Source organism: Elaeis guineensis, chromosome 3 (assembly GCF_000442705.2).
Source record: "Elaeis guineensis isolate ETL-2024a chromosome 3, EG11, whole genome shotgun sequence".
In the NCBI taxonomy this organism is placed as follows: Eukaryota; Viridiplantae; Streptophyta; class Magnoliopsida; order Arecales; family Arecaceae; genus Elaeis; species Elaeis guineensis.
The window spans coordinates 113984570-114000964 of record NC_025995.2 but is presented as its reverse complement, the minus strand read 5'-3'; the positions used below and the strand labels follow the sequence as shown (position 1 = coordinate 114000964).

The 16395-nt window shown below is 38.3% G+C and overlaps 1 protein-coding gene across 1 annotated transcript; it reads right to left on the bottom strand.

The window, feature by feature from the left end:
- Nucleotides 1-6502: 6502 nt before the first annotated feature.
- LOC105040763 (large ribosomal subunit protein bL21c) lies at nt 6503-9900 on the bottom strand. Its single transcript, XM_010917444.4, has 5 exons — nt 9537-9900; nt 9342-9422; nt 7224-7325; nt 7074-7148; nt 6503-6904 (listed from the first exon to the last, which is right to left on the bottom strand). Exons 1-5 carry the CDS (start codon nt 9867-9869, stop codon nt 6821-6823), a joined length of 675 nt encoding a protein of 224 aa, XP_010915746.1. The 5' UTR covers nt 9870-9900; the 3' UTR covers nt 6503-6820.
- Nucleotides 9901-16395: the final 6495 nt, after the last annotated feature.

Here is a 16395-nt window from a genome sequence, read left to right as displayed (position 1 = left end):
ATGAATTTAATGATAGAGGAGGACTTACAAGAGGCATGGAAGGTGGTATGGATAAAAAAAATTAAGAGGAAAGATATTTGGTACAAGATGAGGCTACATTATCACCACCATTATTGTTAGATTCTCTTTCCATTATCAATTTTATTTTATAACTTATTATACCCTTTAATGATGGACAATTAGGATTATTATTTTGTTCTTTATTAAAAAATAATATGGAAGTATATAAAGACTGATATACCTCATATTTGATCTTTCTGATGTGGCACTACTGATCAATCAGAACCTAACATGAACTAGCCACTCAATCCTTCACCTTAGCTAAATAGTTTCTACTATATGGCTATTCCAAAGGTGCTTGAAGATATTCAAATTTTTCTCCATTCAGTAATAACTGGCTACAATAGCAGAATGGCCTCTCTAATCATGAGATCTGTATCTTATTAGACTATATTTCTTCTAGACATACGGATTATTATCTACGACGAACTTTCTTTATATCTGAAGATACTGATTGCATGGACTATTAACTCTCACCTATATAGACATTTCTCCGAAGACTCTCTAGGTAAGTCCAATCAAGTTAAGCCTGGCTAGGTCTTACAGAGTCTCACTTGTAAGCTTAAAGAAATTCTAAAGTAAAATTTTTCATTGTTCAAAGTCGAGCATAGTCTCAGTAAAATTTATCCTTCATGAACTTATAAAACTCTCTCCTCTTTCTCACCTCAACTCGAACTCTTTCCGACTTTAGCTTCTCTCTGGCTTATTTTTTATTTTTATCTTCTTCTACTCAAAACCTCTATTATTTCATTAAGGTGATCTAATTTAGGTATTGGAGGATCTTTCACTGAAAAATCTATGAAAATAGATTTACTGTAATTATGATGTTTTAAGACATTCTCGAAGATTTGATAAAAAATTCGGCGACTATCAATTACTCTGAAGTCTCCGACCAACTATTTAGATTTTTTAATAATTATTTTTAACTCTCTAGCTTACCGTCCTGCTCGTTGGTCCGAGTCAAACCAATCTTAGTGGCAATAGGAATTATTTTAGTTAACACTTGGAAGCGTAGGGGTCATTGTGTCCCGTGGAAAGGGTAATTCTAGAAGGAAAATGGACCATGTTGAGATTTCTGCAGGAGCACGTGGATTAATGCGTTAAAAGATCACCACGGCGTTGTTGCGCAGGGGATGGGGTGGAGCTCTGGTGGTGTGGCTCGGACACGACCCTTCCGGCCCGGATGATAAGAGCCGCCCCGAGGCAGTGACACGTCAGCCCTGGCGTCATCTGGGCTAGGCCCCACGCAGGTGTAGCTCCGCGGTAGGTTCGCGCGGCCTCGGTTTCTGGCTGCTGCGGCCTCGGTTGTCCTCCTCGGTCTCCTTCTCTCCGCGGTGCCGCGGGTAATGGGTCTCGACGTGTGGGCCCCACGGATTCCCTTTGACTGTTGGCCCCTGGGTCGAGGCTCTTCTGCTGCGATTATTAGAATCTGGCTGATATTAATCCTAGGATTTTCTTTTTCTCAATTCTAAAGGAAGAGGTGGTGGTGTCTCTTCCTCTGGAAAAAATGGGTTCATGTTCCACCATAAAGGCCGGCTCACAATAATTATTGTGGGGTTTTGGTGTACTGGCCACTAACTAAATCTTCCAATGTGTAATCTTCAAATGCAACGTTGTTTTGACACGTGTTATTGTTTAAGTGAAAACCAGCAAAGCTCTGCAATATGGTTTAGCATGACTAGGAGATCGTCGTGATAGAATGTAAAGGATAGAATATGAATTAAGTTCTTGACAACAAACGAAACTTCAAGAAAAAAAAAGGAGAGAGAAAAATTCTAGGAACCAATAGCGCAAAAAATTATGAGACAAAAGATGTTATATATCCAACATAGCCGAGGTTGACTGACCAATTGCGAGAAGACATCCACAATGACATATGGCTGCGATTGTAAACGTGCTCAAAATTGATGGAAATTGGTGCCAACTATTTTGCCACCTCCGTTTTTAGCACTGAGTTAGATAAATAAAATTGTTGGATCTTGTCATTTGCAACAGTCATGTTATCGCGGAAGATTGGGACGATATATACCATGGTTATAATATCAACCTGCTTTAAAAATCACCATAAATCTTTAGGTGATTGGGACGGGAAGATAGAACCAATAATCCTAACCTTAAAAAAACTGTCTAACCTCTTAAATGGAATGTGCTTCGTGCGCTCAACCTTCTCTTAGAGGCCACTGTTTTTTGTCCAAAGTAACAAAAAGCAAATATCAAATTTCAAAGTAACCTACTTCGAAAGTTTGTTGTCAACTTCATGATGCTATGAGTCCTTACGACTTCTTATATGCAAAGCTTGCCACATATGATATATATATATATTGTGACTTATCACATGATTGTAGCCCTATGTTGAACGTGTGGTCTCGCCCTCCTTTACGGACTAGATTTTTAATGTCTACAGTCAGGATCCATAATATAATACCCACAAATGTGCATGACTTGACTCAGAACTCCAGTCTTCAGCGTGCGGTCATCAGTTCAGAGAGGTTAGTTGGCTCATTCAATTCTAAGGAAAGCACTTAAACCAATACGATGAACTTGAAATAGGTTATTGTGCGCTTAAAAGCGCAGGGGCATTTCCACTCTCCATTAAATTAAATATAACTAAATGCAAATTCAAGGCTATGCCTAAGGGTTAGGTCATATCTTACAACTGAACTTATTGGGTCTCCATAGACTAGAGACCGCCAGTGCAATACCATGGAAGAATTTGGTATATAAAAGTACATGAGTATCCATAACCATGCTAGAATCTCGGGTTTAGAGTCTTTGGTTGCAGGATAAGTTGGGTAATATCCTCGCGGATATCCTCGCCAAACACAAAATATAGTCATGGAATAGAAGCTTCTACCGTGTAAGCATATAAGTGAAGCAACGAGGTATGATTCTATTCCACAATTTTGGTAAAACGGATTTGTACGCAGCTCTATTTTCTTCCATTATCATTTTTCCCTTTTTATTTTATAGATCCATAAAAAAAAAAAAAAGAGATTTTTTTTTTCTTTCTTTGGGATAAAATCGAAAGTATCTCAAAATCAATACACAGTAAATACACCTTATTCTCTCCACTTATTTCGCATACTTATTTTGAACCAAACATCAAAACTTATTTTTTTGTGGAATATATCTAACACTCCAATAATAATATCCTTTCCAAATTTTATGCTGCAACTAGAAACTATTAAGTATTTAATATATGGTGACATATTAGTTATATTCATTTTTTGCTAAGCGTTCTTATGAGTCAAAAATGAGATGTCCGATGTGAAAGAAGAAAAGTACAAGCATGCACATGAGCTGAGATACAGCTCACTCTTCGTTTGATTGAAAAATTATTTCCTCGAGTGTTAGGTAGCAAGTTTACATCTATGACTGATCAATTTGTCTCACTTACTCTGAAATTCAAAGTCAAATCATCTACACAAGTCTTATTAGTAATGCATTAGAAATTGCCATCTTGATGCTGCCCATCGTCTTCTTGAGAGGCAGCTATCTTTGTTTAGATAAAATGCCAACTAACTCTTGTTATAAGAGTCTCACGTACTTTCATCTTAAAAGAGAAAGGTCAAGTTATCGAGTAATAAATAGCATATCTCCATATATGGTGGATAGATAAGAACATCCAAGAGAGTTTCAAGATAATGATATACTAATAACATCTAGTTTAGCATTGTTATAGATACTAGAGCTTTTGTTTATAGAGCTTTGAATAGTAGATTTTTGCTAGTATTTCAATAAAAAGCTATTTGTTTTTTGGTTACCGCAAAGTTTCAACATCTATTTGGTTATCAAATTGAAAAAGTACTTTGAGTATCAGAAAATAACAATAAAAGAATATCGCATAATACTTTTAATTATCTAATGATTATATTATCAAAAACTATTATTATAAAGTATCTTTAATTTATAAATTATTTATTTTGATATTTTAATCTTAATAATATAGTAGTAATAATTTTTTATATTCATTATAAATAATATTACATGATAATATTTTTTTATTATAATAATATGAATTATTATATTATATTATGTTATGATAATATTAATGTATTATATTATATTATATTATATTATGAAGAATTGACATGAGCATTTTCATCCCTACAAAACTTAATTTGTTGAAATAGAAACAGCTTTGGTGTTTTCTCTAGTAGCATTTTTTTTTGTTAAATAGAGCTTTTCCCTCCTAAGCTTCTTTTAGCTTTTAGAAAGAATAGACACCTCAAAATGTCATGATCCAAAAGAGCTTTTGACACTCCAACCATAATAATCAAAAAGGAACAAGACATGAGCTTTTACGTAAAGTAGAATAAGATCATTTATGTAAGTAGAACAAGATTAGATAAATAATGAGAATGTTGTGCAAAAGGGATTTCTTACTATATAATCATAAACTATGTTTTCAAATAGAAACCTTACTGAAAAAAGCCACTGAGCCGTTTTATAGCTTTCTCTTTGCTTTAGAAACTTCACATTTGCAGTTTGAGTGACCTTTTGAGTGAGAGTTGTGAGTTAGTGAAGCAAATTTGTTATTTTTTCACTTCTTCTTTAAAAGTGTCTGTCAGTTGCCACAATCCTATTCAGCATAGTATCATTTTCTGAATCCGATGTCCAAAAAACAAGAATATCACCAAGCTAGCAAGCTGAGATATTAGCATGGACCAGGCCACATATTACATGTGTTCATCAGGGATCCCGAATATGCTTTCAGATCCCCATCCCCTTTCCCCCACGCCAGAAGACGCGCAGAATTTATTCACTGCGACTTCTCCTCTTGGCTTTATCACCTAGAGATTATGGTCTTCTTAGTCCTGCACTCCATGGATAAACTAATGAAGAATATTCTCCTTGAAAGCGAAGAAAACAGCATCAGCCTGGGCCTGTGGACACGTAGCTTATGTTAAGAAGCCTACTTCAACCCAGTTTCAGGTCTATGGCAGGTGATGCAATATTTGGTACGGACAAACCACGAACCTAAGATGGTGACAAGCCACGAAACCTAGGATGGTGACTTGGCATTTTTGAATTTGGCTGAATAATGCTGGTTGCCTAAAAGTTCTTCTGCACATCTTCCATGTTAATTTTTAGATATTTTATTTTCTGATTTCTATATATATATATATATATATATATATCTGTTTTAAGTAATAAATTCATCTGATCCATTAAAAAAAAAATATTGGTCTCCAAATCTATCACATTTTTAGGCAATTGCCGTATGTCCCTCCCATCAGTTTTAAATCCAATTCCAACAAATTAATCTAGAAGTGAAAAATAACATGCCAAAAACTAAAAAAAAATTATTTGATGATAAATTTGTTCTCAATTCAATAACAATACAAACTACTCATTGGACTTAAATATTTTATTTTTTGACTCCTATAAATGTATATATACTCGTTTTAAGTAATAAATTTGTTTGTTTTATTTAAAAAAAAAATAATGTTGGTCTCCAAATCGATCATGTTTTTAGGCAACTGCCGTGTATCTCTCCAGCCAGTTTTGAGTCCAATTCCAACAAATTAACCAGCAAGTGAAAAATAACATGCTGAAGACTAAAAAAGGGCTATTTGATGATAAATTTGTTCTCAATTGAATAACAATACAAACTACTCCTTGGACTACAGTTTTTGGCGATCAAGGATTCTGAAAATACTACATGGTTAACAAATATACGACTCTTCATGTTTAGAAGAAAAAGCAATAAACAAACCAACCAAAAGTGAAAGTGCTTTCATCACTTCTTTTAATCTTGTGTATGATAATGCAGGCAAGATTAATTGGGGGACAAATGATATACTAGTTTTGAATCAAATAAGATTATAGTCACCATCCTTCAATTCACAAGCAGTGCACATGTTTGCCGTTAGCATAGAGTAATTTAGCTCAAACTACTCACAAGTTCAAGACAGCCTGGCCTGAAATAACAATATCTTTGGTCTGCTATAGCAGGTTTGGTCCACCCCTATTGCAACAGTAAAGTTATACAACACCACCTAAAATTTCTGTGATGATGGCTTTTAGTCCGTAATCATCACTTCATCAACATAAATAACAAGAAATAGCTCTTGTTATATGTATGCATTACAACCATTATATATGTGGTGCAACAACGTTAGGAGCATCATCTAACAGTCAACTAGCTGTAGCTGAACTCATTTCAAAATGTTCTTCCACGGGAAATTAAGGTTCCAGGTTATTGATATTAACGTATCATACAGACTATGCAAAAACGCCAACAACAATGATCACAAAACCATAATGTAATTAGATAATTAGGTAGACTATGACATATTTGAAAATAGAAAATAGCCTATGCTAGTACAATACTGTTATCGCTTCGAATAATAACTATTATGACGAAATATTACTGTAATTCAAAAAATAAGTTTACAAAGTTTTTGGCTCCCCAACAATCATCTAGGCAACATCATGGTGAACCATAAAATTGAGGCACCAACTAATTTCATTTCATGGTAGCTTTGATGCGTTTTGCATGTTGGAAACAAGAGGGAATATGGTTATAAGAAATATAGAATCAGCTTTAGTACAACATATTAACATGGTCATAACTCAGTCCTTTGAAATTCATTTCCGGCTGCAACAGAAAATCATTTCGGGCTACAAAAGGACAAGCATTCACATCTCTAAAACATCTGCGATTGATGACACAACCTGCAAACTAGTGCCCATTCAAGTATCCAGCTTCAAAATCATTGCATGCTGCAGATCTGGTGCTCACCCAACAGGTATCCTAAGCAGGCACCATCTCAGGCAATGTCTCAAATGGAAAGTCTTCATACCCAGTGATGCCGGTGATCCTTATCCTCGTGCGAGGCTGCATAGGTAATCCAAAGACTTCATCAACTTTAACACCAGAATATCTAGCATGTTCTTCAAAATTATGTTGGCAAAATGTACAAACAATGAAGCTGGTTTTTGTGTCAGGAGAAAGCTCTGAATATTAAGAAAGTTAAATTGCTGTCGATCAGGATGCTCAAAAATACCTGTCGGTGACCAATCGTCCTTCGATAATTCTTTTTCTTCTTGAACTTGAAAACGATAACTTTTTTATCCAAACCCTATGTTAAAAGAAAAGTTGCAAGTCAAGCAATTGATTGCTTTTGAAGTTACATCAGCTGCTGGAAGAGCGCTACCTGTTCTTCAACCACTGCATGCACTGCAGCATTGGTTACAACTGGCTGCCCAATATATGTCTTCGTCCTAGTTCCAACAAGCAATACTTTGTTTAGGATAATCTGCAAATAAAATGCTCACAAATGGTCAAATCGGTATAAAATTGACCAGTTATCAAGAAAAACAACTTTCAATAAGAATTGACAGATGCCTGCAAGATTGCCAATTGAATTTAAAAGGCTCTTGAAGATAGTTTATTGTAGCTGAAAGATAACAGGGCAAGCTATATATTAGGTAGAGTTATGATAATACCTGACCTTTTAAGATCTTGGTAACAACATGGCATGTCATTTTACATATGATAGTAATAATGCTTTGACACTTTAGTTTCATCTATTCATTATAGTTTGAGACTCTGCATACTCTAAAAAAAATAAACACTTAGTTTTTGTACACCATGTTCCCACAAGAAAGTATCAAAAGGGTTCAAAAGTTGGACTCTAAACACACTCTGGCATGGCAAGTTCCCCATGAGACTGATTCCATATAAGAGAAAATATCTGTGCAAAAAAGCAACACATGAGAAGCAGATAGAACAAATACATCTCCATCCTATTTCATAGGGTAAAGTCATGCAAGCAGCCTATAAGTTTAGGTATTTGTCTTTTGGTTAAAGACTTTGCTATAATTTTTTTATAGGTCAGAAACTGACACTAAATCCAGAAGCCTTTACCCATAATCCTAACCTATCCTAGACAAGAGAAACCTAATGCATTTCCACATTGTCGCAGCATTTCTCCATCCTGTTAAAGCATCACTTTGTCCAGCAGGTATCTGCTCCTGTGAGGGAAAAACACTCAAAATAGCTTGCTTTAATTCCAAAAGGGATCTTGGTTTGAGATTAGACTTCAATTTAAATCTAAAAATTCATCAAGTAAAAATGCAAATGGCCAAACCAACAAACCAAGACAACCATAAACCACCCTCTCTCTCTCTCTCTCTCTCTCTCTCTCTCTCTCTGTGTGTGTGTGTGTGCATGCGGGCGTGTATGTGGGTGCGCTTGTATGTGTTAACTGTACTTTATAAATAAGGAAGGGAAATAAATTAGTAAGTAAGACCAGTTTCACTCCGGATGAATCAGAAATAAGATAGCTCTGCCCCTTATAAGATGTACAGCAACCAGCTGAACACCTTTATCCAAATTCCCTGCATGAACTAGGGCTGATCTCCTCTATTCAGATAACAACTTGAAGTGATGACTAGATCCTATCAACTTAATCAAAATAGAGTCCCACATGGACAGCTAGATTCTAGGAGACACCATCAGCTTCAGTAAAACCTAAATGGGACACAAACATCAAAATTCTTTTCCCTCAAAATAGTTGTAGATTTTTCTTCTTGCTTCAAAATGTGTCTGACCTCTTCTAGATCTTAAATACTTGCATCCTATTTGTCCAATTGAGTGGCAAGGCACAAAGTTCAGCCTCTACATTCCCTACTCTTTTTTACCTTAAAGTGATCCCAATACTTTGTTATTATCATAAACAAGTCCTCAAACATTCCGGCCAAAGAAATAGCACCAACTGATTCAGAAACCAGACCAACGTTGCCTTGTATTTTTGCTTCTTCCTCCGTTTATCTTTGATTTTTGATTCTCTTTGTGATCCACAAAGAATCTCACCCATGCAAGGTCATACAAAGTCCCCATCCTACCTTTTTCTTTTTACAATATAAGAAACGGGTAACATTCAAGTATACCTAGTAAACATGGAAGTAATAAATAAACAATCTCCTTAACAAAACTGATGTTAAAAGGCAACGTTGTAAGTAAAAATCTCTAAAAACAGATTTTTTTTTTTAAAAAAAAAAAAGAAGAAAACGAAAAATCATGGTAAACTTCAACTTTGCCACTGTGCGTAATACAGAAATATTTCATTAATTTATATACGAACATCACGGATGCCATATATTCCACTCATTATTATGCTTTTGATGCAATTCCATGGTGAACATACAAAAGCTAAAATTAATCATGCAAACTCAATGTTTGGAACCAACATTTTGAGCCGATTGACTTTGAATCAAGCCTGTATTAAAGAAATACTCATTCCCGATTGCAAAGAAGGCGTAGCCCTAACCTTATCATCGACATTGGCTCCTTTCAACCTTTGGGTATAGATGAATCTTCCAGGGAAAACAATGTACTGCCTCGACCCAATCTGGCAACCAAGAACAAGAAAGTTGAGCATGCATGACCATATAAAAAAGCCTTTTAAGATTACATGAGAGATATTTCAAAAAAGACCCATACAAAGCTTCAGTTCCTGGCTCACCATTACGACCGCGAAGACGTCCTCGCCCTTAGCGGTCGCAGCGGCGGCTATCTGGGCCTCGACGGGTTCCGGAACCGATGGCTCTTCGGGCTCCTCCGGCGATTCTTCCGGAGCCGCCGATAGCTTCCATTTCCGGGAGAACAAAGTGGAAGGAGAGACCAGGGGAGGAGCAGAGAGGAGAGGGGCCGGGGAAGTGGAGGAGCGGTCGACGGAGAAGGAGAAGGGTCGGGCTTTCCTGTGGAGGAGGGCGAGGGTGAGGCCTCGATTGGGGAGAGAGAGTATAGCTGCGGCGGAGGACGGGGACAGGGCGGCGGCGCACATGCTGGAAGCCATCCCTCACTTCCCTTTGCGGTGGATAAGGGTCGGGTATTATATTCTTTCGCGCGAAAGAATGATGGATGGATCTTCTTTGGCGACGTTGACCGTCCGATCGACTTTTGAGATGCGTGGGAAAGGGATAACGGAGCGGAGACGGACGTAGCGGACACAACGCGAAGGTTTTCATCATTTTTATTCTTTAATCTTTTTCTCTAACTTTAATGACACCAAAAAAAAAAGTGAGGTGTTGAATGTTGGAGGGACATGGCTCCCTGGTACCCATTCCTAAAGACGCCGTGCAAGACGCAAATCCTACTCCTCTTTAGTTTTTTTGGGTAGAAACGCAAATCCTACTCATGGAGAAGTATTCAGTAAGCCAAGTAGGAAAGAAAACTAATGGCCAAACGAGACTCCCTTTTAGCAGGAAAGAAAAGGTTATTGAAGACTACCCAAAGGTGAAGTAGCCAAAAAAGGTTTTAGATATTGAGATGAGGCACCACGTCTAGCGCGTCACTAGCAAGCATGATAAGGCTAAGGATACGTCACAAGAAGTAGATTGAAAGGGGTCAAAAAATATAGGTACTGGATCATCAAAGTCCAATTATAACCCAACTCGACCTGAGTAGAAATCCATTTATTGGATTTTACATACATTTATTCATATACACATACATATACATATACAAATAATGATATACATACATACATACATACATACATACATACATACATACATATATATATAATATAATATATATGTATTTAAAAATAAATAAATATATCCTCTGTTATACTGAAAGAGTAGTAACCTCACAGTCTTCTCTTACTTCTTCCTCAATGTCTTCAATTGTTGATCTTGCTTCCTATCCAAAAAAAAATAATCTCTAAAATTTATAATCAATCAAATGATGAAAAACCAAGATTAAAGATTGTAACAGTGCATACAGATTCTCCTTGGGAACTGATGTTTACCAACAAGGCAACACCGATTTATACTTAACAACAAGACAGTAATAATATTTCTAACCCCAAACATCATGGATGATTTGTGGCGGGTCATGCCCGGCCCTTCGTCCACTGGTCCTTTGGCAAATTCTCTGCACACCACGGGCAGTGCAAAAAATCCGACATGAATCACACTATTTTATCTAATTGATATATATAATTATTATTTTTTAATATATATTTAATATTTATAAATTATTTTTTTATTTAAAAATTTTATATGATGAAAATATTTTTTTCTTTAATAAAATTATAACATCCTATGTCCATATTATGACATCCTATGTCCAAAAAGTCATAATTTTTATCCATAGAATGTTATAATATAACACTGGATATTATAATATACACAGAATATCATAATATTTTTTTAAAGAATAAGAATATTTTTGTTATTCAAATTTTCAAATGAGAAAGTCGATTTGCAGGTATTAAATACGCATTGAAAAGTGGTTGAATAAAAATATCCCTTCCATATTATGATATACTGGACCATATTATGACATTTTGGAATATAACACGCCACAGGATGTCATAATTTTTTTCAAAGAATAAAGATATTTTTATTATATAAAATTTTTAAATAAAAAAATCGATCTACAGATATTAAATGTGCGTTGAAAAATGGTAACTATATGGATTAATCGTGATGTACTCCATGATGAATTTTTTACACCACTCACATTGCACAAAGAATTTCTCTTAATTTTTTTATTTTTTATTTTTGGTAAATGTCCAATGATCCTTTTTTTGAGAAACTATTCCCTTCAATCCCTTCCTCTTCCTTCTCTTTATCTTCTCCTATGCACGGTTCCACTAGAGGATGAGGCAGTCATCCACCACAATCGCCAGTATAGTGATGGCGAGCAGCCAATATAATATCATATATATATATATATATATATATATATATATATATATATATATATATATATATATATTCTGTAGAGGAACGTTGGGGTGTTGTCAACTCAGCTCCTTAAATAAATTTGATTGTACCATCTGGACAGAAAAATATTAAAAATCTCCACTGATTTAAGAAAGCCCCTTACGAAACATCGTGATTTGAGTCCCTACAACTCCGCGTGAGCATCGGCAAGCCCCAACCACCATCCAAGCTTTCCTATTCGACCGCTCCAAGTCAACGACTGCCCGCAGCCAGAGTCGGGGAGGCGAGGGGAGTTGGTGGTGTCGGAGCTGGGGGAGGGGAGGGGAAGGGAGGAGAGGAGGGTTGGTGGCATCGGAGCTTAGAGAGGAGAGGGGCGGTTGCTGGTGCTCGTGCGGAGCTGCAGGGGCTCAGGTTCGCCAAGACCGGAGGAGGGATCAGGAGGGGACGGCAATGGGATAGGACTACGGAGGGGAGGAGAGGGGGGTTGATGGTGTCGGAGCTGGGGGAGGAGAGAAGATTTGGTGGTCGCACGGAGTCGGATGCAGTATGGATGGTGGGTGCAATGCGAACAGTGATAGGGTGGGGTCGGGTTGGTGGCGTCAGAGCCAGGGGAGGAGAGGGACGGTTGTCAATGCTTGTGCAGAGCCATGGAGGCTTGGATTCACCGGGGCCAAGGAAGGAAATGGGAGGGAATGGCAACGGAGCGAGATCGTTGAGGGGAGGGGAGAGGGTTGCTGGCGTTGAAGCTGGGGGACGTGGCAAGGGTGGGGGGTTGTGGGGGAGACGATGGGAGGAAGGAAACGGAAGGGGAAAAAGAAAAAAAATATTTGGAGAAGGAAAAAAATATTATTATTTTATTACTAATAATAATTTAAAATATTATTTTTTTAAGATATTAATTTTTAAAAAAAATTGAAGAGGGAGAGAAAAAAATAAAAAATATTATTATTTTATTATTAATAATAATTTGAAGAAGAAAAAAATATTAATTTTAAAATAATAATAAAAATATTATTTTTTAAATTATTATTTTAAAAAAATTAATAATAATAATAATATATTATTTAAAAAAATTAATTTATTATTAATAATAATTTGAATAATAATAAAAATACAGCAACATCAGAAAAGTTATTTTCATGCATCCGATGTGAATGGTGGTGGGACGAGGCTGCGGCGGGAGTGGTGTGGATGGCCATGACCTGAGTCTCACGCCGTGGGGGTGGGGGTGGCGGGAGGAAGAAAAAAAAATATTTGGGAAGAGGGAGAAAAAAATGAAAAAAATATTATTATTTATTATTAATAATAATTTGAAGTAAAAAAATATTAATTTTAAAATAATAATAAAAATATTATTTTTTTAAAAATATTATTTTAAAAAATAATATTTTTATTATTAATTTAAAAATACTATTTGTATAATAATATATTATTTTTAAAAAATTAATTTCAAACATTAATAATAAAATATTATTTTAAAAATATTATTTTTTTAAAATAATAATAAAAATATTATTTTTAAAATATTAATTTATTATTAATAATAGTTTGAATAATAATAAGAACACATCAACATCTAAAAAATAGAATAATATTTGAAAAATTATTTTCGTGCATCCGACTCCATGCAACGCATGGATCTTCGACTAGCTATACTTATAAAATAATGAATTATATAAGAAACTAATGGTAGTTTATACAATCCGATGTATTATAAGCAGTTTAGAGTATTCTTTACATATTAGGAAAACAAATATAAAGAAGTGCAAGGGTTCATTCATCCACTATTGTTAGGATATCAAAAGACCCAACTTTGAAAAACTAGAGCATGATTTATGCCCTAGAGCCTAAATCAGCCTGGAACGTACAAGCCCAAATTGTTCCAAATTGTGTCGTGTCAAACCTAGCTTAAATATTTAGTGTGCGCTTCTGTTGCGGCCAATCCCTTCGTCGCCTGATCGCCGGAAACGAGTGCCTGCAAAAAAGGAAGTCCACACTGACCGGAGGCGGCTCCGGCGGGGACCCTCCGACGGTCAAGTCAGAGAGGTGACTGGGCAACAGTGAAATGAAGACAGAGAGCTCAATCGAGAAAGAGGGAGAGAGAGAGAGGGAGAGGAAGCAAGCCTGTTGTTTCGAAGGGCCCCTGCACTGTTGCCTTCCCCGATATATATATAGTGGAGCGTGGTATGGCGCCGTCATTAATAGCGCGGACAATTGAGGAATTGTCAACTCACTGTAGACTGTCAGAGTCGCCGTGAAAGTGTCACATCGCCGTGGGGCTGTCAAATCACTAGGGTTGACGATGCCCTAGGTGGGATAACGTCCTTAGGTGGCAGTGCCGCATGTTGCTGTCAGGGCTGACAGTCTCTGATCGTTGTACGGCGATCGGAGGAGTCGACCGACCCTAGGCCGGTAGCCAGCTGTATGGCGTCGGGTGGAGATCCAGGCCCCTCCGACGGTCAGTCGGGCATGTTGCTAGAGTCGGCCATCGGACTCCCTGGTGCAGTCGGTCAGGAGGGTAAAAAAGGTCAACTCGACCGACATACCCTCAGTCGGTAATGGCATCGGTCGGTCGGTCGGTCGGTTGGTCGGTCGGTCCGTCGGTCGGTCGGTCTTCCCCAACAGTTGGACCGACGGACTGACCGACCGACCGACGGACCGACCGACCAACCGACGGACCGACCGACCGACGGAAGCCACCGCGAACGTCGGACAGCCTTTTCTCCCTCAAACAGAGAGAAAATGAGACGCTCCGACACTTCGTGGCGTGATTCAATATGGCCACGCTCGAGGTCCGGGACCTCAACGAAGACATGGCCATCTCAACCATGAAACGGAGGCTGAGGGCGTCCCGATTCACCTACTCCCTGGACAAGACCCTCCCCCGTACATATGCCGAATTGCTGGAGCGCGCGTACAAGTATATGCGCGCGGACGAAGGAGCCTCCGACCGGCGCTCGACCGAGTTCAAGAGTCCGAAGGAAAAGCGCAGGAAGGGTCGGGACCCAGCCGTGGGTCGGTCCGTCGGTCCAACTGTTGGAGAAGACCGACCGACCGACCGATGGACCGACCGACCGACGGACCGACCGACGGACCGACCGACCGACGGACCGACCGACTGACCGACCGATGCCATTACCGACTGAGGGTATGTCGGTCGAGTTGATCATTTTTACCCTCCTGACCGACTGCACCAGGGAGTCCGATGGCCGACTCTAGCAACATGCCCGACTGACCGTCGGAGGGGCCTGGATCTCCACCCGACGCCATACAGCTGGCTACCGGCCTAGGATCGGTCGACTCCTCCGATCGCCGTACAACGGTCAGAGACTGTCAGCCCTGACAGCAACATGCGGCACTGCCACCTAAGGGCGTTATCCCACTTAGGGCATCGTCAACCCTAGTGATTTGACAGCCCCACGGCGATGTGACACTTTCACGGCGACTCTGACAGTCTACAGTGAGTTGACAATTCCTCAATTGTCCGCGCCATTAATGACGACGCCATACCACGCTCCACTATATATATATCGGGGAAGGCAACAGTGCAGGGACCCTTCGAAACAACAGGCTTGCTCCCTCTCCCTCTCTCTTTCTCGATTGAGCTCTCTGTCTTCATTTCACTGTTGCCCAGTCACCTCTCCGACTTGACCATCGGAGGGTCCCCGCCGGAGCCGCCTCCGGTCAGTGTGGACTTCCTTTTTTACAAGCGCTCGTTTTCGACGATCAGGCGACGAGGGGATTGGCCGCAACAGCTTCATTCTCAAACAGTATCTGAATGGGTTAAGGGGGAGTTGAAATGACCATATTCACATATGCATTTAGTTCATGACTGAAATTGAAATTGAAATAAAATTTGAATACTAAAAATGAGTAGAAATTGAATTTAGAGAGATTGAGACATTCTTATTCTCTCCCAGAATCAGAGCAAAAATAGTACTCTCTCCAATCAAATGACCGCAATAAGAGATATTCATTTTCATTTCACAGTCCACCTCCCCACAAACAAATATGATGTACCATGATTGAACTCGAGGCTGGCTTTGCCAGAAATTTGGAAGTTGGAATGGAGAGGTTCACTCATCCCAGGCTACAAAATGGGGTGCTGTGACGGCGGTTAGGTGTTTTGGAAGTATGACTAATCGTTCTCGGAGTTAATCCAGTACTATTTTCTAGTTCAAGTCCACAGTCACTGTCCACATTGGTCTGCTGGTAATCTCCTTACGGACGTTTTGGCCAGTCCCCTTGCTCGAAGTCAAATTTCGCTGGCATGATGAGTAGGCAACAAAATCCCTTTTTTTTAAAATTTTTTTTAATTATTTTATATATCTTCAATCATTATCAGCGGTTCTGATTTTTATTTTGAGAGATCCTTCATTATTTCTGGCTAGGAAATATTGGGAACTAAATGCCGTCACAAGCATCTCCCCCTCCCCCCCCCCCCCGGGCCCCTCCTCCTCCTCTCTCTCTCTCTCTCTCTCTCTCCATATATATATATATATATATATATATATGCGCGCGTGTGTAAACATATATATATATCTCTCTCTCCATATATATATATATATATATGCACGTGTGCGTAAACATATGTGTATGCATGCAAGTATGTGTGTATATAAGTGCACAATAAAAGTATAATGGATA